This window comes from Eubalaena glacialis, chromosome 11 (genome assembly GCF_028564815.1).
Source record: "Eubalaena glacialis isolate mEubGla1 chromosome 11, mEubGla1.1.hap2.+ XY, whole genome shotgun sequence".
NCBI lineage: Eukaryota > Metazoa > Chordata > Mammalia > Artiodactyla > Balaenidae > Eubalaena > Eubalaena glacialis.
Window position 1 is genome coordinate 49523698 of NC_083726.1, and position 23372 is coordinate 49547069.

The window sequence follows — 23372 nt, forward strand, 5'->3', positions numbered from 1 at the left end:
TCACAAAAGGATTCATTAAATGCAGTTACTTTTACATACTTTTTCTGTGTCTTAAAGAAAAGCAATTCAATTTTTTCAAAGCCTTGAGATTATATGCAAAATTGAGTAGGACATGAAAAGTCACTATTAAATATGTTTTGTTTCATAATACCAGCCATAACAGTGGCTGTTTTGTACCTTACCCTACTGGAAGGGTTGGAAAAACAAATGACAAAGTTCTAGAACAGAACAAAAACTTTAAAAAAAAAAAGAATATAAAAATACAGCATACCCAAGAATTTCCTCATTATGGCATTGCCTTGTTTTAGTGCTTCCGCCCTCTGTGATGGGTCGAATACCAACCAGTCAATTACATCGATTTTTAAACGGTCCTCCTATTCATTTAATTGGAAAAAAGAAATGTCAATTGCGTTTTTTCTAAGATATTCTGCAAATTAGTAGAACCAGCTTATGTCTGTACTTCTAGTGAATATTTTCCCTCAGGTTATACAAAATAATGAAAGTAAATAGCTTTTCTTAGTTTATTTTCACATTTAATGGGTCTCTATTAAATTATAGAAAAAACTTACTGGACTGTGAATCTGGAATTATATATTTGATGTCCCAACAACTTAATTATGTAATTCCTTTAAGTGCTACTCTAAAATATTTTTCTTTCCTAGATAAAACTTTCTATTCTTTTCTGAAAATAGGAATAAGTAAGCTACATAAAAGTTAGTGATTGATCGGGACTTCCCTGGTGGTCCAGTGGTAAAGAATCCACCTTCCAATGCAGGAAACTAAGATCCCACATGCCACGGAGCAACTAAGCCCACGTGCCTCAATGAGAGAGCCCATGTGCCACAAACTACAGAGCCCATGCGCTCTGGAGCCCACACGGCATAAACAGAGAGAGAAAACCCACATGTCACAACTAGAGAGAAGGCCACGCGCCAAAACGAAGGGCCCACCCACCACAACAAAAAGATGCCGCAATGAAAAGATCCCGAGTGCCGCAACTAAGACCCGACTCAGCCAAAAAAAAAAAAAAAGTGACTGATCAAGTATCTAGAATAATCTGATGAGCAAAAATCCAATGCTCAGGTTTTTCCTATTAAAGAAACTTCCCTTAACATAATACTACTATTAAGCAATTCCTTACCCAAGACCTTAAGTTTGCTGCCAATTTTTATAGCTTGGCTGACAAAGAAAAATTCTTAAAAAAAGAAAGAAGCCAGAGTATTTTAAGGTAGAAGTTCACAAAAGCATAACATGAGGGATTATCAGGAGTTATATAACACACCTCTCTCTTCCCCTCATATTACCTCAGTAGTGCCAGTATCTAGGGCTGGGGCCAGGTCATGATGACTGAATTCACCATTATCTTTCTTTCGAATATTCTCAACTACGGTTTTTGTTATAGTTGCAATATCCAAATCTAAAGAATTTTTTGAAGAAACAAAAACAAGAATTAATCGTTCACACTAATATCCTCTAAACAGTCAAAATGATTTGGTAAATTTGGGATAACAATTCTTTAAAAATATATAAAATACGAAAGACATTATAAAAGAAAATGCCAAAATTAAAAGATATCTTACATGAGTTACAGTATAGGTTATTTCTTCCTAAAACAGAATTTCACTGAAAACCTCATTCCTTTTTTACCTCGTAAGAGAAATAGGATTTAAAACTAGAAGGCTAAATGTTACTAAAGCCAAAATGATAATCTGCCTACAAAGCCCAGTAGATGAAGTTCTCAACCATTTTTACCTGCTTCTTTAGCCAGCTCCAGGCAATGGTGGCGCTGTTCAAATTCTGTAACACCTTCCAAAAATAATGCATACTGGGCAACAGCGAGGTCTTGAGGCAAATGACAGGTATAAAATGCTATGAGATTTGTATGTTTCTCATTTATTAAAAGCTAAAAAACAAAAAAAGGATCAAAGTATGTCAATAATAAAACAAGTTCTAGGATCAACAGTGCTTTTTAAAAAGTTCACTTCAAAATTTCAAATATATTTTAAGGAGAGACTCATACAGATATAGATTTGTGCTGCTAAACAGAATTTTAAATTCCAAAAGAAAGTACTTATGACAATTAAAAGACCTTTATGGATTTTGATGACACTCCTGTCACTAGATATTAAAATATTATCATTCTGATTTTTGTTTTCATTAAAAGGGTAAAAAAAAAAGAATATAATTGTGGTTTCTCAAAGTTTACCTGTATGTACGTCTTTAAAACCTCAATGGAAACTTCTTCCTTCATAGGAAAAAAAGAGACAATTATTAAATTATAAATACAACTCCTTATGTGTACCAGCAATATATCTAATAAAAATTCCGCTATAATGATTTAATGACTTTTAATATTTACCACTGAGCCATAACTACATGCAATAACTAAGTGCTTAGCAAAGCTCATGTATTGCCTTACCCTAACTCTTTGTGGGTAGTTACTATTATTGTTCACATTTTACAGAGGAAGAAACTAAGACCTAAGGAGGTTTTATTTACCCAGAATTACACAGCTAGAAGCTGCTGAGTAAGAATGTGAATCCAGGATTCTTACTCCATAACCCAAGCTTTCAACTACTGTATCATTCTGCCTTCTACATGTACTCTGACCAAAATGTTACCAATCATTTAGGACAGAAGAAAAAGAAAAAAGAAAACAAAGGTTTAAGATCTCAGAGAACTTAGTCTGGTTCAGTTAGCTTAGCTGGTTGATTTAGAGTTGGGTACTGATGAGGATTAAAGTTATAAACTGTCCAAAAACCAGGTAACCACCAGCATTCTGCAGCCACAGATTAGAACCCTAACAAGTAACCTGCAGTGAATTATCATCGAGTGACCATATGAGACTGTGATCACCATTTCCAGAAAACAACAACCAAAAAGTAGCATGTTTTCCTGACAATAGGTGTATAAAGCATCAGTCTTGTAGAGAAGGGTATACAGCTCATTTTTATTTACTTTGGTCTGTAGTCCCAGAGTGCGGAAAAACAAAATGAGGTGAGTCATGAAGCGAAGGAGGTGTCCAGGTAGATTGCTTCTGCTTTTGGAAAGCCATTTGCTAAATTCCTCCATCAGACCTATAAGCCATCAAAGCAAAGATGCAACAATAGGGATAAAAATCAAAAGAAGAGATATAAACACTATCCAAGGACATTTATTGTATTCCTATACCACTACCAGTTCACTATCTCATTGTTAAGAACCATCATATAAAACAGACTCTGGATTAAATTCAAACTTTATTTTCTAAAAATTAAGTAAATAGTTGCATTCAGATAGGTTGACATTTATAGAGATGATAAAATGTGGTAAGTCATATGCGCTGTTTTGATAACTTTTTACAAAATTACTAAAGAAAACAAAGAACTCATACAAAGTGAAATAAAATATATCTTACCATCAATGTCTCCCAGGATAAGGAATTTTTGAACTATATGATAATGTTCTTGATTCTCTTCCAGAACTCTCTGAAAAAATTTTTACATTTTCCATAAATCTACTATGGTCACTCTGCAGTATGTACTCATTGGTAAGCTAAAAATGTCAACTTTTGAAGGAACATATACAAAGAAAAAGCTGGAAATGAAGGGTCTTAGGAGACCAAAATAAAGTAAAATATGAGAAAGATACTGCCCTTGGAATATATACTCAAGGCTGAACATTATCTCTGAAAGCAGAGAATTGCAATAAAACAATTTAATCTCTGTGAATGTTATGAAACTTTTTTTATATTTTACTACAGTTTTCCTTGGCAGTCCATGGTGAACCAGAAAAGAAGGGCACATGTGACCAAATCAAATAAACTGTAAGATTTCCTTCAACATAAACAGTGGTTCTTGAAAGCATTCTTTGGGTATTCTCTTCTGCAAATGGCACCAAAAGTAACAAAACCCATCAAAATAGTGATTACGCACTGAGCAGAAAAAATTTACAAGTAACCTGCTGTTGGATTTTTTTCTGAAGCAAATAATTCATATATTTTTGGTCAAATATATTTTGATTTTTATTTGTCTAAATTTTCTTCCAGCATTTTTTCTTTTTTACATTCAAATGTTTGCTCCCTCTGGAACTGATTTTAATACATGGCATGAAGCAGAGATCTAGCTTTGTTTTCTTCCAGATGGAAAGTCAATTATGTCCATACCATGTTTGTAAATAAACCATCCCTCTTCCTCTGAAAGGAAACGTCATCTCTGTCATCTACATCTATTAAGTTCTCATATATATTTGAATCTAATACGGATTTTCATATTCCGATGATCTATTTATTCCTGTGATAATTCCATACTGTTTTATTGTATCTTTATATTGTTTTATTATTGAGGAAGGCAAATACCCTATTAACTATTGTTCTTTTCTCGCCATACTCACTTATTCTTCTACTTGGAAATTTTCTGTTCAGAAATAATGCCCCAAAGCATTAGGTTTCAATGTTAATTTTGGAATGACTGATATTTATATCAAATCACCTCATCCAGGAATGTGGTATATCTATTTATTTGTGTCTTTCAATAGGATTCTATAGTTTTTTTTATGAAGGTCCTCAAACCCTTGGTTAATTTTATTCCTGGGTATCTTATAGTTTCGGTCAGTAATTTAAATGGGACTTTTGCAGGGAGCTAAATCCTTTTCTAACTAGCTGTAACAATTACAAAAAGGATATGATTTTTTTCATAACTTTGTCTTGAATTTAGATACTTTAAAAATTCTCTTATTAATTCTAGTAACTTACTGCATCTTGAGTTTCTAGATTTACACTCTCATCATATGTAAATGCTCCCCCGTTTCTAAATTTGTATCTATTCCTTGACTTTCTTGTTTTATTTTCATTCATTGGAACCTCCAAAACAACAGACTGGTAAAAAAAACACTTGATAGAGAAAGCATTACATTTTTTTTACTATACAAAGAGCTCTTATACAATAATAAAGAAAAGATAAAATCCAACAGAAAAATAGGTGAAAGCTCTAAAGAGGAAATTCAAAAATGGTCAATAAACATAGGAAAATTTGCTCAGCCTTATGAATAGACAGAGAAATACGAGAAGAACAGTGAGTTTCTATTTCCCACCTAATCTGATGGATTGGCAAAAAATAAAAAAACTGTGATATCTGGGACTAGTGAGAATGCAGGGAAATGGCCACATTAATAAATTACTTGTAGGAGTATGAAGTAATTGCTACAACAAGGGAATTAACTTAATATACATATACCCTTTAACCCAACATTCCTGCTGCTTTCAGGAAACTTGTAAGAAACAGGACTAGTAGATAAGCATAAAAAAATAAGAATAAATAAACAAGAATGTTCATTGCAGTGCTAGAAGCAACCGAAATATCACCAAAAGGGGAATGATTAAAAAAAAAGGATACGTCATTCTATAGAACATTATATACCTATTAAAAATAATAAGTTAGGTTAAGTTAAATCTATATCCACTAACTCAAAGACAGTATCATTAAATGGGGGGAAAAAAGCGCCGTAGACTAATGTAGGTAGAATGATGTGAAAAACAACCTCAAAAACCAAAATCCTATACTGGAATATCTACATTAGCTACATATATTTGTAAGATTATGGAGAAGGATATGTAGGATACATATCAATGTTTTATCATCTCAGTGAATGAGAATAACCATAAAGAGGTTGGGAGGAAGTTTTATAAAGGCCTTACTTATACATCTTTAGATTATTTTGTTTCAAGTACATACTTTGGTTATTTAAAAAAATTTTTAAGAATATTACTTTAAAAAATACTAGATTATTTTGAGATCTAGGAAAAGGAAGTCTTGTTAATTTTCCATTATATATTTTAATTTTTCAAAAAGAAAGGGATAAATTAGCTTACATGTATAACATATATTTAGATGAAACCAATCCTAAACCAAATAAACAGAAATGATGTATCATTTAAATATGCAGTTAAGTTTTTTCTTTTTAAAGAGTATCTCTTATAAGAATAAGAGGTAAGGAAAGGAAAATATAACAAGATTTCACATACTTTTGTGCCTTTCAGCTACAGTGCACAACAATGTAACATTTAGTTTCGTATTCCAGTTATCCTAAAATATTAATATTTACCTTTTTATCAGTAGCTTGAAGTTCTTCAAAAACCTTTTCTAAGGTCCAACTTTGAAAGAAAGAACAAGGAAAGGGATAAAATAACGCTAATAAATAATATGAACAAAGACGACAAAATAAAACTGCACAGAGAATACTACAAATCCTCATGATGAAAAACAAACCAACTCACTCACTTTGCTTCCAAATATTCTCTAGGGAGTTCTTCAGTTTCATCCAGAGTTATTACCGATGTCCGGATCTCCTGTTCTACCAGACTGTCCACCATCACCCGAAAGTAGGCCCACACTGTGTCTTCCCAGGTGTCACAGACAGGAAGCAGCTTTACCGCATTCCAAAACAGAAACATGCAGACATAGTCAACAAAAAAGAAAGGAAAAGCAGTTACACCCACTTATATGGACTATAAAGTCACTATAATGACATAAGACATTGTGGATTGTAAAATACCATACCAAAATGACCTCCTTCCTCCACCCCTCAAACCACATCTCCTTTTTTTTTTTTGGCCGCACTGCACAGCATGAGGTGAGGGATCTTAGTTCCCCAACCAGGGATTGAACCCATGCCCCCTGCAGTGGAAGCTCAGAGTCTTAACCAATGGACCGTCAGGGAAGTCCCTCAAACCACATCTTCTAAGAAGTCTGAACTATTATGATTTTTTCCATGATGAGTACACAATAGCATCAATTTTCCATGCTGATATAAGATGGTGTTTCAACTAATTATGGTAACATTCCTCAAAACAGCTGTAAAATGTAGGGGGTAGTAGGAGTTGTGAGAAGCGCACACACATGTGAGACAATTCAAACAGTCATTGTGCCTTTGTGGAATACTTCTGGATAAAGCTATGGGAACCATAAGTCATCAATAAATGTGTATTGGAATTAAATTTACAATTCTTAGAAACTTAAATCTGATTTCATGTATTAAAACATCATTTGGGGGACTTCCCTAGTGGTCCAGTGACTAAGACTCCACGCTCCCAATGCAGGGGCCCCAGGTTTGATCCCTGGTCAGGGAACTCTATAGATCCCACAAGCTGCAGCTTAAGAGTCTGCAAGCCGCAACTAAAGATCCCATATGCGGCAAAGAAGATCCCACGTGCCACAACTAAGACCCAGCGCAGCCAAATAAATAAATTAATTAAAAAAAAAAAAGTAAGATTAAAATAAATAAATAAATAAATAAAACATCATTTGGTGTATGAGATACATCAAATTAAGTACCTCAAGTTACTATTCTATTTCATGATTATCTCTATCACTGCTATTATTAGTAGCTTAAGCTTATACGATTATTATATATGGTTATATATATGACATATATAATATATATGATTTCATTCCATAGAAAAAAAATTATTAAAATAAATTGCATACCTGCTTGAGATTCCCACTTAAAGCTGCATAAATTGCTCTCTCATATCTATTAAAAAGCTCCTGAAATACAATGAATATAAATAAAATTGAACTACTGTTTTTCTTAGTATGTCAACTTTTTTCATAATCTGGAAATCTGCAGTGTCTTCTAAAATGAACTTATTTACTCACCTGACAGTTTCTAAACTTTAGTAAAAGATCTAGTGGGGGAATAAGAAGGAAGGACCCCTTAGTTTGATATAGCCAATGCTGAAATCTTCCTGAAAAGTCAAATATCTAAATTTCAAATACAGAGTGAAAGCAGATTCAAATCTAATGGATGCTTTGATTATTTATTATAGTCAAATTTTATTCCAGATAGAATCTGTATAGGTGTTTTCCCCTATAAAGTTTATAAATACCTAATACTACCTGATACTGGCCTAAGAACAACATCCAAACAAGGCACACTTGGAGCCTGTCACGCATCAGTTTGCATCAAATTCCTAAGTAGAATTAATTATATTCATCAAATTATCCCATTTTACTTCTGGATTCTATTAATGACATTTCCTGTTTTCTCATCATCCAAACAAGAGACTTCAGAGACTCTCACTATACAACTGAGTCCTCCTCTGCGTTGTTTCCAGTTTCTGGTCCTGACCATTTTTGTTCCCTTCTTTTCTACTCTCCATATTAACCCAGGGCAGGCCCTTATTACTTAGTGTCTGAATAACTCTGACAGGTTCCTAACTAGTTTCTCAGTCTTTAGTTCGTTCAATTTTAAGCCTATTTTCCACTGCCATGCTAATCTTCTTAAAGCACTGCTGTCATGTGCCCTCAAGGTTTTGATGGCTCACCACTATCTATGGTACAAAGTTCCCATTCCTTAGAGCAGCACTTGAGGACCACCACTGCCGGCTCCTAATTTACCTTTTTCAATCATCTTCCCATTACAGTCAGTTCTGCTACAATGCTTGTTTTGAAAATGTGAATTTGTTCCAATGCAACTGATATATCAAGGAACGATTTGAACCTAATATAAACTTCCCATTTCCTTATGCTCAATTTTGTGCACAAGAAACATTAGCTGAATACAGAAAACAACACCTAACTGAACCAAGCCACTTGGAAATACACAAAACTGACACTCCTCAAACATCTACCAGCTCCCTGAGCTCTCCAGGTGTATGATAAGCTAAATCCATCCACAGCAACTGTTACAATTTTGTTTCATTTCAGATAACCTCCTTCTATCTCTTCTCAATAACTCACAAGCTGCAACCCTCTGACACCTCATTCCACAAGCAAACTCCAGTTCTTTTTCAAGGTAAACTGCCATATTTATTGCAGTATTTATGTGTTTATTTAACAGTGTGACACTGTGCTGTTTTTATTAAGTTTTTAACTTTTTATGTGTCACTGGTGGTTTTTGAGTACTGTGCTCTTAATTCCATTTTCCCTAAAAGCCCTGTGGATTTTCTGCACAATTTGTCATGCGGTAGTGATTTTCAGGAATGCGTAGGTGGCGTCATGACAGAACTGACTGTGTTTCCTCTCGTGAGCCTTCTGCTCCAACCTGGTAAACGCACCTTCCCTTGAGTTTTCCCAACCTAGGCATCCTACCTAGAGTTCCTTCCTCTGCTTTTCATGCCCAACAACTCAAATCCTAGTAATTTTTAAAAGATCGATTCAATTCTCTTTGGAAGCCAGCCCAGTGCTTATTCTGTGACTTCATTTGCTACCTTTTTTTGTATTTTTGCCTTATTTCAGTGCTTAATTCTTAGTACTCAGTGTGTCTGAATAACTGATTCGTAAAGCCTGCCCTGTTCTTCAATTTGACTGGAAGTTCTTCGAAAACAGAACTTTAGTCTTAAACTACTCTTGGGCTTCCCTGGTGGCGCAGTGGTTGAGAATCTGCCTGCCAATGCAGGGGACACAGGTTCGAGTCCTGGTCTGGGAGGATCCCACGTGCCGCGGAGCGGCTAGGCCCGTGAGCTACAACTACTGAGCCTGCGCGTCTGGAGCCTGTGCTCCGCAACAAGAGAGGCCGCGACGGTGACAGGCCCGCGCACCACGATGAAGAGTGGCCCCCGCTTGCCGCAGCTAGAGAAAGCCCTTGCACAGAAACGAAGACCCAACACAGCCAAAAATAAATAAATAAATAAGTTTAAAAAAAAAAAGATAGGAATTTATTTAAAAAAAAAAAAAAACTACTCTCAACATTTCATAGCATCTTCAGCAGGCCTTCAGTGAATTAAGAGTAAAAATCAGTATCAGTAAATATTTTATTATATCTTACATCTTCTGCCATTCTCCAACAACTTATTTTCCAAATGCATCTATATGGATTCCCTTCAACATGTTCTAATTCTGTTCCTATAAAACAGTAAAAGAAATAAAGTTTATAGTTTAAAATGAGATCTCCTAATTTCAACAATTTCTAAAAACAAAAGCTATACTTCACAAAATTGCCATTTAGAGCTAAATATATCCCCAACTCTCAGAATAAAATCAATTAAAATACCTCCATTAACATTGGGGTCATGATAGAGCTTCCAGCCTTCAAGTGTTGCAGCTCTCCATGCCTGACCACAGCGTTTGCAGAGTCGCTGTGCCTTTAGAAACAAGAAAGAGCGGTTGGTCATATAACCAATGCAGTACTAAAGAAGTACTTGTGCCTTATAGAAAAGTACAAGCAATTTATGAGGATTAGATAACTTATGGCATAGATGTCACAAAGGATGGTGTAGACAATCAGTAATGGCGTTTCACTTCAGCCATATGCATGTCTTTCTGTGGTCTCTGCCCGCCCGCCCGCCCGCCTGCCTGCCTTCCTTCCTTCCTTCCTTCCTTCCTCCCTCCCTCTCTCCCTCCCTCCCTCCATGTGGTCCCTCCCTCCCTCCCTCCCTTCCTTTCTTTCTTTCCCTAATAATCCCTTTGCTCTTTGATTCTGGGCTTACCACTAGGTGCCCATGGTGCCCACAGGCATGTAATTCTGCTAGAGACAAATGGGCTAAAGAGGCTGATGACCCTTGATTTATGTAAAAGTATTACAAAAACACTGTTAGTCTCTATAATGACAGGGTGTTATTGCTCATTCAGCCCATAAAGATGATATTTCTTCATGTTAAATGTGACCAATCAGATGAGCTTGATATACCAGTGAGACAGAAACATGTTTGTTGGTCCATCATCTCTTTAGGAACCATCTCTTCCCATTTAGTTCATATGGTTTGAGTAGGTCATATGATTCCATCTCTGAACTCAAGGATTAGGCATGTGATCTAACAAGAATCACTCCCAGGACTCTTGCCAGAGATATTGGGAAAGAGAGACACTCCTTTTGCTGGGGTTGCTAGCTTGCAGGAGGATGTAAGGTCGGAGCTGCTGCTGGTGGCCATCACTGACACAAATGGCTTCTTGAGAATGAAGCCACAGAGAGGAGTGTCAAGAGCCTGGGAGAGACAGTATCCTAATGACATCTTCTAAGTCCCCGAATCCTGCTTTTATAACCAGATATAACCCTCTATACTTCTCTGTTCCATGAGACAATCAATCCCCCACCTGTGAGTAATTTGAGTTGGGTTTCTGTCATTTGAACCTACAGAATCTGATTAATACAACCAGTTAAGGGACTTCCCTAGCGGTCCAATGGTTAAGACTCCACGCTCGCAATGCAGGGGGCCCGGGTTTGATCCCTGGTCAGGGAACTAGATCCCGCACGCTGCCACTAAGAGCCCACATGCCGCAACTAAAAGATCTCAAACGCCACAACGAAGGTCCCGCATGCCATGACTAAGACCCGGCACAGCCAAATAAATAAAAATAAATACATAAATATTAAAAAAAAAAATTGAACCAGTTAAAAAGTATCATACCCAAAACATCATTTTGGATTTATGACTTTTAAAAATTATGAAAGCTATGTAGCAACATGGAAAAATATTTTTAAAATATTTGATATGCTATCTAAAAAAGGCAGGACAAAATCTGAATGCAAAACCTTAAAAACATTTTTCTAAGTGAAATTAGCCAGACACAAAAGAACAAATATTGTATGATTCCATTTCCATGAAATAGCTAGAATAGGCAAATGCATAGAGACAGAAAGTAGATTAGGTTACCAAATGCTGAGAGCAAGGGGAAATGGGGAATTACTGCATAATGGTTACAGAATTTCTGCTTGGGGTGATGAAAAAGTTTTAGAAACACAGTGGTGATGGTTTCACAACACTGTGAATGTAATTAATGTCACTGAAATTTACACTTGAAAATGGTTAAAATGACAAATTTTGTTATATATCTTTTATCACAATGAAAAAATCAATACTGTAATATACCAAAACTATTGACTTATTTACTTTATTTATTTATTTATTTTTTTTCATTTATATACTTTTATTTGGGAATGTTTAAATCAATACAGAGAAAACTAAATTTCAGAGACACTGAATATCATTAGTTTGGATATCATTACTTTATTATAAAAGAAACACGGAAATTATTTACAGGATGAAAGATTTCAGAACTTCAGTGGCAGCTTCACGTGATGCCATTGGGGGAACGGGCAGCTTCACGTGATGCCATTTTAATAGTGACTTATTTTAGTCGACATATTTTCCAAGAATGTCACCATCTCTAAATAAGAAATAATCCTTGTCATCTAGAACTACTTTGGTGCCTCCATATTCTGGGAGAAGAACTTTATCTCCAACTTTCACACTAACTGGTTGAATCTCTCCACCCTTTCCTTTCGAGCCCGATCCAACAGCTACTACCGTTGCTTGCAATACTTTTCCTTGCGATTTTTCTGGAAGCATAATGCCTCCTTTGGTTACAACTTCGGGTGCACTTCTTTCAACTAATACTCGGTCAAAGAGGGGAAGAAACTTTCTAAATGCCTGTCCTGCCATGACTCGGGTTGCCGCACTTCGTACTCTCGCTCTCTCGACTTATTTACTTTAAATGGGTAAATTGTATGGTGTTTGAGTTATATCTCAATAAAGATGTTAAAAAAAAAAAAACCTTGGAAGTATACCATGTTTACGATTATATTAAAAAGATGTACAAAAGAAAAAGCCTTGTAAGTAAATTTTAAAATCCCACTATCTGTGATTATGTAAAGGTAGTGGGACCTTCAGAGTTTTTATTTTTCATGGCTTTCAGTAATGTAATTATATTTTTGTTTTGTTTTTAAAAATACATCCTTGTTTGCCATTGTGATTCCTAGTATCCTGCACATCACCTGGCAGAGTGGCTGGGACTCAAATATTTTCTGAACAAATGAGTACGTGGCTTGCAGGATCTTAGTTCCCCAGTCAGAGATTGAACCCAAACCCTTGGCAGTGAAAGCTCAGAGTCCTAACCACTGGACCGCCAGGGAATTCCCCTTCTTTTCTTAATTAAAAAATAAGAATGATGTTTAATAATCCAACACTTACTACTATAAAAATTACTTAATATATGCTAGTTGTTTGTAACACAGAAGAACAAACAACACTTTGAGCTAACGTATTTCTATCTAAAGAACGTCGCCGAGAGTACAGCAAAACAGGTACAACATAATATCTGAAGCTTGAAGCTCCTATGCATCAGACTACCTCATCTAAAAAGTTCACAAAGCCATCCAGTAAGCTGTCTAATCAGATACTTCACATCTTACACACAAGACCTTAACTATCACAAAGGAGGTTACATTTTTCTTTTTTTAAATAAATTTATTTATTTATTTGTTTTTATTTTTGGCTGTGTTGGGTCTTTGTTCTGTGCGCGGGCTTTCTCTAGTTGCAGCGAGTGGTGCGCAGGCTTCTCGTTGTCGTGGCTTCTCTTGTTGCAGGGCACGGGCTCTAGAGCGCAGGCTCAGTAGTTGTGGCACACGGGCTTAGTTGCTCCGTGGCATGTGGGAATCTTCCCGGGCCAGGGATCGAACCCATGTCCCCTGCATTGGCAGGCAGATTCCCACCCACTGCGCCACCAGGGAAGCCCAGGAGGTTACATTTTAAAGAGGTGAAGTTAAAAGGAAGAAATTTGAGGGGATCATAGTCTTCAAATGCTAGACAGTGTCAACTAGAAGAGCAATTAGGGTCAGACTTATTCTTAACTCTTAAAAATCCAAACTAGAAATAGGGACTTCCCTAGTGGCGCAGTGGTTAGGAATCCGCCAGCCAATGAAGGCGACACAGGTTCGAGCCCTGGTGCAGGAAGATCCCACATGCCATGGAGCAACTAAGCCCATGCACCACAACTACTGAGCCCGCACGCCTAGAGCCCGTGCTCCACAACAAAAGAAGCCCGCGCACCGCAATGAAGAGTAGCCCCCACTCGCCGCAACTAGAGAAAGCCCACGTGCAGCAATGAAGACCCAACGCAGCCATAAATAAATTTACTAAAAAAAAAAAAAGTCTTCATTGAATTTGTTAAAACAAAAAATCCAAACTAGAAATAATGGGGCTATGCCTAGGGTATGCAGTACACTAATGGGAAGGCAAAGTTTGATTTCTTACAAAGAATTTTCTACCAGAGTTGTGCAAACTGAAGTGTACTGCTTTCTGAAGCAATGTGTTCTTTATCACTAGAAATGTTGGAATAGGAGTTAGATCCAGAAATACTGTGAAGAAGATTACTGGATTGAGGAGGCATACTCAGTGGTCACAAAGATCCTTTCCAACTTACAGTCTGTGACTTTTTGATATTGGACAAGCAGGGTATACATCATTTACCTCTTCTGTCATTCCAGCACGAATCAGAGTGAAAAGATATTTAAGTAATCTGACTTCATCTTCTCTATCCAGATCATCAAGGGGCATCTTCTGTCTTATGGGAGCATCAGGGTCCTACAAAAATTAATTAATTAATTAAATCATCAACTATAAATTCTTTATATGCACATACAATTTAAACATCATCAAGAGATGATAAATGTCTCCTGAATTACATACTGAAATAAATTCACTGAATTTAGTTAAGTAACAAAGGGAATGAAAGTGTCACAAGTGTCCCAAATAGCCACATAGCTGTCTGCTGCCCATTCAAAACAGACTCTGTTGGCCCACAAAGGTGCATACTTCAGTCAGGCAAGCTGGAAACAGCTCTAGTCCAGCCCAGCAGCTCTAGAAATTCTACTCATAATTCAAGCTGACTTGAGCTTTACCCTGTTGTAGCAACTACATGGCCCAGTTAATCCTAAACAGAATTAGGCCTAGATGGAGAATGAGCAGAGGAGAAACTGCAGGAATCACAATGCATTCTGTGACTAGAAGGTGCTTAGCTGGTTCTTTCTGAGAACATATGAGAAGAGAGCCCAGTATGGGACTAATGCTACACAAAGCACATCAACACCCAACAAAAGAAATTTTAAAACAGATTCCTAATAAATACCTCCACCCTCAGTTATTCCTACCAACTACCTTTCACGAATAAAAAGAAATGTGCCTTTGAACACTGGGGATAACATAGTGTCCTCACTTTTGCGGCAAAGAGCACACATGATCTACATCAGCGGTCGCGAACCTTTTTGGCACCAGGTACCAGTTTTGTGGAAGACAATTTTTCCACAGACGGCAGGCGGGGTGGGGGAAGGGGATGGTTCAGGCGGTAACGGGAGCGATGGGGAGCGATGGGGAGTGGCAGATGTAACTTCGCTCACTCGCCTGCCGCTCACCTCCTGCTGTGTGGCCCGCTTCCTAAGAGGCCGTGGACCGGTACCAGTCCACAGCCCGGGGGTTGGGGACCCCTGATCTACATGATGAATTTCAGATGAAAAGCTATTTTAATGTGACTTTAAAAGAGGAGTAATTCTTATTCCAGATGTTACTGAGTAATATGATTATCAATTCAAAAACTGGAAGGCATAATAGGTCAATTGGCTAGTTTCACAAATATTTTGCAGACAGATATAATCACTCAATTTTGGAACATGGTTTCTTTCTGGCAAAAGGAAATCACCACTTTCCAGATGTTAAGGTAAATGTAAATGATTTTTAGTTGCTTGCTACAGGGGTAATTTTGCTACAGTTTATTACAAGAACTTTCAGTAGTTTCCAAATAATTTTCATCAAAACACACTTTTGTTACCAAACGGAATTTTACCTATTTTTTTCGACTGTTACTTACTTCTCTCACCCTTCACTATAAACATTTAATTCACATGCCTCCACCTATCACAAAGCTCTGTTCCTTCATTTCTACAATAATTAAGACTCCCGTTCTTTTCAAATCCACTGTTACTCCTATAACTCATATCCTAGAATGAATGACCCTTCTAACCTCAAGCTAATTCACAAAGCTTTATTTTTTTCCCCTGCTTTCTATATAAAAGAGCTTTCATAGGTCACCACCTTACAGCTGCAGAGTCAAACCTTGCTATAAAGTCAAAATTAATTTGTTTTAATGCTGGCAAATCAAGAACACTTTCTATTACTTTCTTTTACAATTTACAATCTATAGGCCACATATGGGTTCAAATATATGCCATCAAATTCAAACGCAACTTAGTAATTTTTAGAGTTAAAGGGTATATGCAATCCTTCAGGAAACTAAATCAAGGATCCAAGAAAATAAAAATTCTCAGCCTTTAGGAATAAAAATCACTTAACTTTGAAGGCAACTTCCATTTCAAAGAACACTTACCAATTCAGTGACAAGAGGACGGACACTTCCTATGTAAGAAGAGAGCTGCCGCTGTTTCAAGGTATGCAGAGTATTTTCCCTGAAAGAATAAGTACAACTCTTTTTTAAACGAGGAATTTTAATAGGTCTACTTAAAAAAATCAAGTCAAGGAAAGAGAGTACAAACTCAGAAAAAACATGCAAAACGCTAATATAAAAGGGCATTTTAGCTCAGATGACTAATAATGTTGAGCACTTTTTCATGCCTTATTGGCCATTCACCTATCTGCTTTTGTGAGCTATCTGCTCAAATCTTTGTCCTTTTTATCCGGCTGTCTTCTTGCTACTGAGTTGTAGTTCTTTTTTTTTTTTAATGGATTTTTATTTATTTATTTATTTATTTATTTATTTTTGGCTGTGTTGGGTCTTCGTTTCTGTGCGAGGGCTTTCTCTAGTTGCGGCGAGCGGGGGCCACTCTTCATTGCGGTGCGCGGGCCTCTCACTATTGCGGCCTCTCTTGTTGCGGAGCACAGGCTCCAGACGCGCAGGCTCAGTAATTGTGGCTCACGGGCCTAGTTGCTCTGCGGCATGTGGGATCTTCCCAGACCAGGGCTCGAACCCGTGTCCCCTGCATTGGCAGGCAGATTCTCAACCACTGCGCCACCAGGGAAGCCCTGAGTTGTAGTTCTTTATGAACTACAGGTTCTTTATGTTTCTTCCAGTCTGCGGATTGCCACCAATTCCTTTTCTCAATGATGTCTTTTAATGAGGTTTTAATTTTGATGAAGTCAAATCAATCTCTTTCTCCTGATTACTGCTTTCTGTGACAATCGCTTATTCGCCAAGTCACAAAAATGTCCTCTTATGTTTTCCTCTAAGAGCTTTACAGTTTTAGCTTTTACATTGGGGATTATGATCCATCTTGAATTAACTGTTGGGTACAGTGTGAGGGAAGTATCAAGGTTAATCTTTGTTCACATAGATATGCAGTTTTTTCCTGCATGGTTTGTTCAAAAGACATTCCTTTCCCAACTGGATTGCTTTGATGCCTCATTAAAAACCAAATGACCACAGAAGTGTGGCTCTGTTTTAGGATTCTCTATTCTCTTCTACTGATTGGCAAGAAAAGGAGACTAACTCGTAAGAAACTTGTAAAAACCTTAACAGGACATATTAACTTAAAAAAATTTTTTTTCTGAAAATGAAAATTTCTCTTTCTCTCAGAAAAACCACAACTAACAAAGATTTAAGATTAAAAAAAAAAAAAATTGGGCTTCCGTGGTGGCGCAGTGGTTAAGAATCTGCCTGCCAATGCAGGGGACACGGGTTCGAGCTCTGGTCTGGGAAGATCCCACATGCCGCGGAGCAACTAAGCCGTGAGCCGCAACTACTGAGCCTGCGCGCTCCGCAACGGGAGAGGCCGCGACAGTGAGAGGCCCCTGCTCGCCGCAACTAGAGAAAGCCTTCACACAGAAAAGAAGACCCAACACAGCCAAAAATAAATAAATTAATTAATTAATTAAAAAAAAAATTTGGTAGCACTAATTTCCTAGTTAAGCAGAGAAAAAAACAATTGATTTATAGACTTGATACATATATAATGTTACTGAATTCAAAGGCAAACTGAACTTTTTCTTTAAGTCTTGAAATAAACTGTCCCTTTAACCTAGGAGTGCTTGCTTTCTGGTTTCAAGGTCTTACAATAATTTAGAAGCACTGAAGGATGCAGGGAAAAGAAATTAAAAAACAAAAACAAAAACACATACAAGTAGCTAGAAACATGGGAGAATTGTCTTCTTGATAATCAAATTATGATTTTTAAGAAAATATGGCAAAGTGATTGTTTCAAAACGTGAATCAGACCATGTCATTCTTTTATTCTCAAGGCTTCCCATCACATTTAGAATAAAGTCCCATACCCTTACCTTGGCTACCTGTAAAAGTCCTATATGAGCTGGCTCTCTTCAATCTCATTTCCTACCATTCTTTTCTTTGCTGTGTTCACACTGGCCTCCTTGTGCAAATGCTTTACCTTCTTAGAGTCTCTGTAGTTCCGGTTCTTGCCCTGAACACTTGTCCCTCAAATTTTTGCATGTCTGGCCTCCTTTATTTCTTAAAAACCTCTTACTCTTATTACCTGTTACTTCCTTAGAGAGGCCTTCCCTGGTCACCTCTTCTACTTAAAGTAACTCCCATTACCATCCTCTATCCATCAACTCTGATTCTTTTTTTTCTTTCAAAGCTCTTAGCACCCAATAGGATATATATTTATTTGCTGTCTAACTCTCCTATACAATTATAAATTCCACAAAGGCAGGGTTTTTATCTGTTTTGCTCACAGACTGAGTTCAGTAAGAACTGAATAAATATTTGTTGAAAAATGAATAAACAAAACCAACATTAAATGACTTCAACAATAAAAGTTTAGTGACTTACCAATATACTGACTTTGCATAAAACTCAATATTATCTGAAAAATCTCCAATCTCATCTTTGGCAATGCTCTCCAACCAATCTACCACCAGCTAGGAAAGGGGGGAAAAAGAGTATTAACTATAAAATCTGTAAGTATTTTATTTGAAGTAGTATTACTCCTACCATTAATTTTTTAAAAAAAGGTTTCTAATTCAAAAATACCAAGTAACAATTTTTTCTATCACTGTTTTTACTTTTTAAAGTTGTATAAATATTATGGCAAAAGATATTTTCTATAGGAATAATACAGTTTTTAACAGGCTATTCCTGGAAATGGTGGGGCTATTATTTGAAAACAAAAAACAAGGTTCTTACTTCTTTTTAATTATAAATTAAAAGATCAAAAAGAAAAAAATTAAGAAAAAAGTTTGACTTAAAAAACTTCATTTCTTTTATGTCATTTACCTTTCTCCATATTTCACCAAAAAAAATGTAAAAATTCTAGTCATACCTGACTTTGTCGGACAAGTGAATCTCTCTGAAATAATGCTTCCACAACTGCTTTTTCACTGGCATTAAGAGCCTATTTAAAAAAAAAAAATGGTGGAAAGAAAGAAAAGAAGATCCTCAAGAACATTATTTCAACAGAAAGATAAGAGAATCTGAAATAAGTATATTTAACCACCCATAACCATTTTAACATAGTAAATCTGTACATTCACCTTTGAAAAAATTTTATAAGTAAGTTTCAAACTGCTAGATCAATGTGCAGCTGCTCTTGATATTTTAATTCTTAGTTATGCTTTTCCCCAGAGATGTTGTTTTTGGGAAAAATAAAACACAAAACAAAATGAAACAAATCATAATAAAGGGTAGGATGCAGTCATGGGGCATATTAGGAAATTAACATTTAAAAACATTAGGACTTCCCTGGAGGCGCAGTGGTTAAGAATCCGCCTGCCAATGCAGGGGACACGGGTTCAAACCCTGGTCTGGGAAGATCCCACATGCCGCGGAGCAACTAAGCCCGTGTGCCACAACTATTGAGCCTGTGCTCTAGAACCCGCAAGCCACAACTACTGAGCCCACGTGCCACGACTACTGAAGCCCGTACGCCTAGAGCCCGTGCTTCACAACAAAAGAAGCCACCACAATGAGAAGCCCGCGCACGGCAACGAAGAGTAGCCCCCACTCATCGCAACTAGAGAAAGACTGCACGCAGCAACGAAGACCCAACGCAACCAAAAATAAATAAATTAATTAATTAAAAAAACAAGGTAACTTCCTTCCAACTGGCAAAATCAAATGATTGATGGCAGAGTAAACATGTTCACACACTGTGAGGGTGTAAACTAGTACATTTCATTAGGAAGGCAACATGACAAACTCTATCAAAATTTGTCCTAACAATTCACTTCCAGAAATATAGGAAATACTCAAATATGTAGGTAAGTGTGAAGAATGTTCATTGCATTATTGATAACTATAGCAAAAATACTGGAAACAAATATGTCCAGCAGAATGTCTGAAAAAAATTATGGCACATTTATACTTTGGCATACTATGAAAAAATAAGGTAAATGTATACAAATTGACATGAAAAAAACTAAGAAATATTGATGAATAATAAAAAACTCTCAGTATAAGGTATAAATGAAATCATACTATATGGTAAAAAAGAAAAAAACACCAAACCAACCCCGCCCCCCACCAAAACTACGTGTATGTATAGAGCAGGGAGACTAGATGAAGCTATTGCCATAATTCCTGCAAAAAATGATGAAGGCCTTGGCTTAAGTGGTGGCAACAGGAACAGAGATGAGAGGTCAGAGTCGGAACAGAAGAGCTAGAGTGAGCAAGATCTGATGATGGACTAAATTTTGAGATGAGGCAGAGAGCAGGGTCTAAACCCTGGCTACTCAGAGTGTGGTTTACAGACCAACAGCATCAGCACCACCTGCGAGCCTCTTAAAAATGCAGAACCTTAGGCCCCTCCCCAGACCTACTGAACCACAATCTGCATTTTAACAAGATCCCCAGGTGACTCATGTGCACAGTAAAGTTTGAGAAGTGCTGGCTTAGGGAACACTTGGGTTCCTTGGAAAGTTGGCTATGGTGCCATCCACTGAAAGACCAAAGTGGGTTTGACCTTTGACAGGTTGGAATTACAGTGCTTGAAAATTATTTTGCTTTAAAAGAAAGAAATACAGTTGACCCTTGAACAATGCAAGGGTTAGGGCACCGATCCTCCTTACAGTAGAAAATCCAAACGTAACTTTACAGTTGGCTCTCTGTACTGCTCATTCCTCTGTAACCGAGGTTCTGTACCTGAGGATTCAACCAACTGCAGATCATGTAGTACTGCAGTATGTATTTAGTGAAAAAAATCTGTGTGTTAAGTGGACCCACACAGTTCAAACCCGTGTTGTTCAAACGTTAACTGTAGAAGGTGCTGACTTTTGAAGGGGGGCAATGTGGCTGAGTTCCCCTGGGTCTGCTGGGAGGAAAAGAAAAATATGGAAAGACCATTTACAGAATGAGACAGAGCCAGGGGACTCATTCCCTTCAGGCTCTATCTTCTCTCTGCTTGGAGTCTCTAGGAGAGAACAAAATATGTTCTAGCGCTGCAGAGAAGTTTGCACAATTTAACAACTTGACTAATACCTTTACTAGGACCCAAGTCACTGAATTCTGCAACACTTCACCCAGACTGCATTAAAAAAAGGCTTCTGCTGAATGGCCTGAGGGATAACTCCCTCAAATTTCCTAGGAGGTCAATGTTTGATTTCGAGGATAATGAGGCATAGCCTTCATCGTCTTGGAGGATCCTTTGTCTGAAGGAAGGCATCTCTAGAACACTGTGGTTGACCTTCCCAAGGTTCAACTAAACATTTCAAAATGACATTCTCAACTTGATCTTCAAAAAAAACCCCACAAAACTGTGTGTGTATATATGTATAACGATGCAGAGAAAAATGTCTGGTAGAATACGTACTAAATTGTTAGAACAGTGAGAGGGATGAAAGAGAACTTTAACCTTTTACTCTATAATGTAAATCAATTTTGATTATTGTATCTTTTATTTACTTGTAAAATTTTTAAAATGAAGAAACTCTAGATGGAGCGTCAAAAATCAAATTCTACTACTAAAAACATTTGTATTTTTAAGCATTTATAAAGGAAAAAATTTAATATAAAACTTACAGTAATTACAAACATACTTTCATCTTCTAATGCAGACTGTATTCTGTCTCTAGGGAAAAATAACACAAAATGAAGCCTTATTTCACATGAGTAAATGAAATCACCTTTTTAAGCTAGATACATGCAGAAACCTGCATTCCATCCACTGTAAACAAATGAGATTCCAATTAACTTAGTCAACATGCTTTTAAAAGCAAAAATCAAGTAGTAAATGCCTTCTGAATCTAATACTGACATCTGGACAAAAATGATATTTACTGAAGATACAAACTGCAAAGTGTTTAATGGCTACCTGCTAAAGCATACACCTAACTTTTCAATATAATGTTTTCACAGGGCCAAAATGAAAAAATATAATTTTCTCTCAAGATTTTCTCATTAGGATGAGAAAGTAACAGAATGAGAGCCAAAACCAAGGGGCATCTGAGAGAAGAAAAATTTGGTTAACTTCTCTCAAACTTCCACATTACATAAAGTATATCTGTCAGTTCTTTTTCTTAATCAATCCTCTTCTAAATATTGCCGTATTTTTAGCACTTTCCTTAAATCTTTACACATATCCAATTTTCGGTAGCTACCGGCTTTACGATTCATATTCCCCTCTTTCCTCGTTAACTCACTTCTGACAACTAAGGCATTAGAAATGATAAGTATCACAAAATGGCAGAACCTATTTCCAAACACATCTTACTCTAACTTCCAAGTTAATCTGCCAGTTTATTTCTCTTTGAAGTCCTACACAACTTTACCTATACAAAGAAGCCAGCAGCCTCCACGTGACCATCTCCTGCTGAAGAAGCCAGAGCATACTGGCTGTTTTTGAAAACTTTTGAAGTCCAGGTGTTGCTCGGCTCACTATTTTACTCAGTATATTCACCTGAATTAAAAATACAAATGTAATAAGGTTTTCTATAATTTTGAGTCACAACTTTGTATTCTTCAAGTACACAGTGCTAAAACTAATTATATACATTTTATATATGTACATATTTATATTATACATTTTTCCTGTCTATTGTCTTTTTTAAATTGAGTGTAATATAACATTCCCACTAGAAATGGCCTTAATTTGAAGTAAGGTGTGTTTATCTGGGTATATATGTAAAAGTTTAACAGACTCTAGGTTTCAGATTCAACAATAACAGCCATGAGTACGTTTTTCTCCTTGTACATCAACCCAGAAGATAAGCTAAATCTAACCTACACCCAACAAAATCATAACATGAACCAACAGAGCAGCAATGAAAATTAAAAATAAGGTATCTTCAAATTTTATCTGAAAAATTTATACCATATAAAAAAATCAAGAAAAATATTTTCCTAAGACTGGTACCAAAACATTGTCGTTTCTAACCAAACCTTAACCAAAATCCCTCCTTGCTGTAAAACAGTAGTTCTTAACCATTTGAGGACTTTTTGTGGAAGTCTAATGAAAGATATGGATGTTCTTCACAGAAACACACACCAAATTATTTAATAGGAGGTTTAAGGACCCAGGGTAAAAGAAACCTTTCTCAAAGGTTATGAATATTACCTCCTTATCAAGGGCAATTAAGAAACAGGATTGGTCTCATTCAGAAAATGAAGAATCACTACCAAAACAACAGGTTTCCCCACCCTTTAAAAAGTATTCACAAAGTAATGTTACTTCTGTCTTAAGGCCAGTGTTTAATAAAAGTATTATCTGTATTTCTCATTCCT

At 36.6% G+C, this 23372-nt stretch overlaps 2 protein-coding genes across 6 annotated transcripts in view; both read right to left on the minus strand.

Moving 5' to 3' along the window:
• Window positions 1-23372, minus strand: part of NUP107 (nucleoporin 107) — a 43624-nt gene that overhangs the window by 7527 nt on the left and 12725 nt on the right. For all 5 annotated transcript variants that reach the window (XM_061204616.1, XM_061204614.1, XM_061204613.1 and 2 more), the window contains 17 exons: window positions 22421-22548; window positions 21672-21720; window positions 18979-19050; window positions 18489-18577; window positions 16074-16152; window positions 14165-14278; window positions 9970-10060; window positions 9745-9821; window positions 7464-7523; window positions 6258-6403; window positions 6082-6130; window positions 3398-3467; window positions 2959-3077; window positions 2207-2245; window positions 1753-1903; window positions 1305-1417; window positions 272-374 (listed from right to left, as the gene is read on the minus strand). In XM_061204616.1, the coding sequence (XP_061060599.1) occupies window positions 272-374; window positions 1305-1417; window positions 1753-1903; window positions 2207-2245; window positions 2959-3077; window positions 3398-3467; window positions 6082-6130; window positions 6258-6403; window positions 7464-7523; window positions 9745-9821; window positions 9970-10060; window positions 14165-14278; window positions 16074-16152; window positions 18489-18577; window positions 18979-19050; window positions 21672-21720; window positions 22421-22548 (1549 nt within the window). The remainder of the gene's footprint in view (window positions 1-271; window positions 375-1304; window positions 1418-1752; window positions 1904-2206; window positions 2246-2958; window positions 3078-3397; window positions 3468-6081; window positions 6131-6257; window positions 6404-7463; window positions 7524-9744; window positions 9822-9969; window positions 10061-14164; window positions 14279-16073; window positions 16153-18488; window positions 18578-18978; window positions 19051-21671; window positions 21721-22420; window positions 22549-23372) is intronic.
• Window positions 11852-12388, minus strand: LOC133100950 (10 kDa heat shock protein, mitochondrial-like). Its single transcript, XM_061205473.1, has one exon. It carries the CDS (start codon window positions 12356-12358, stop codon window positions 12050-12052), a length of 309 nt encoding a protein of 102 aa, XP_061061456.1. The 5' UTR covers window positions 12359-12388; the 3' UTR covers window positions 11852-12049.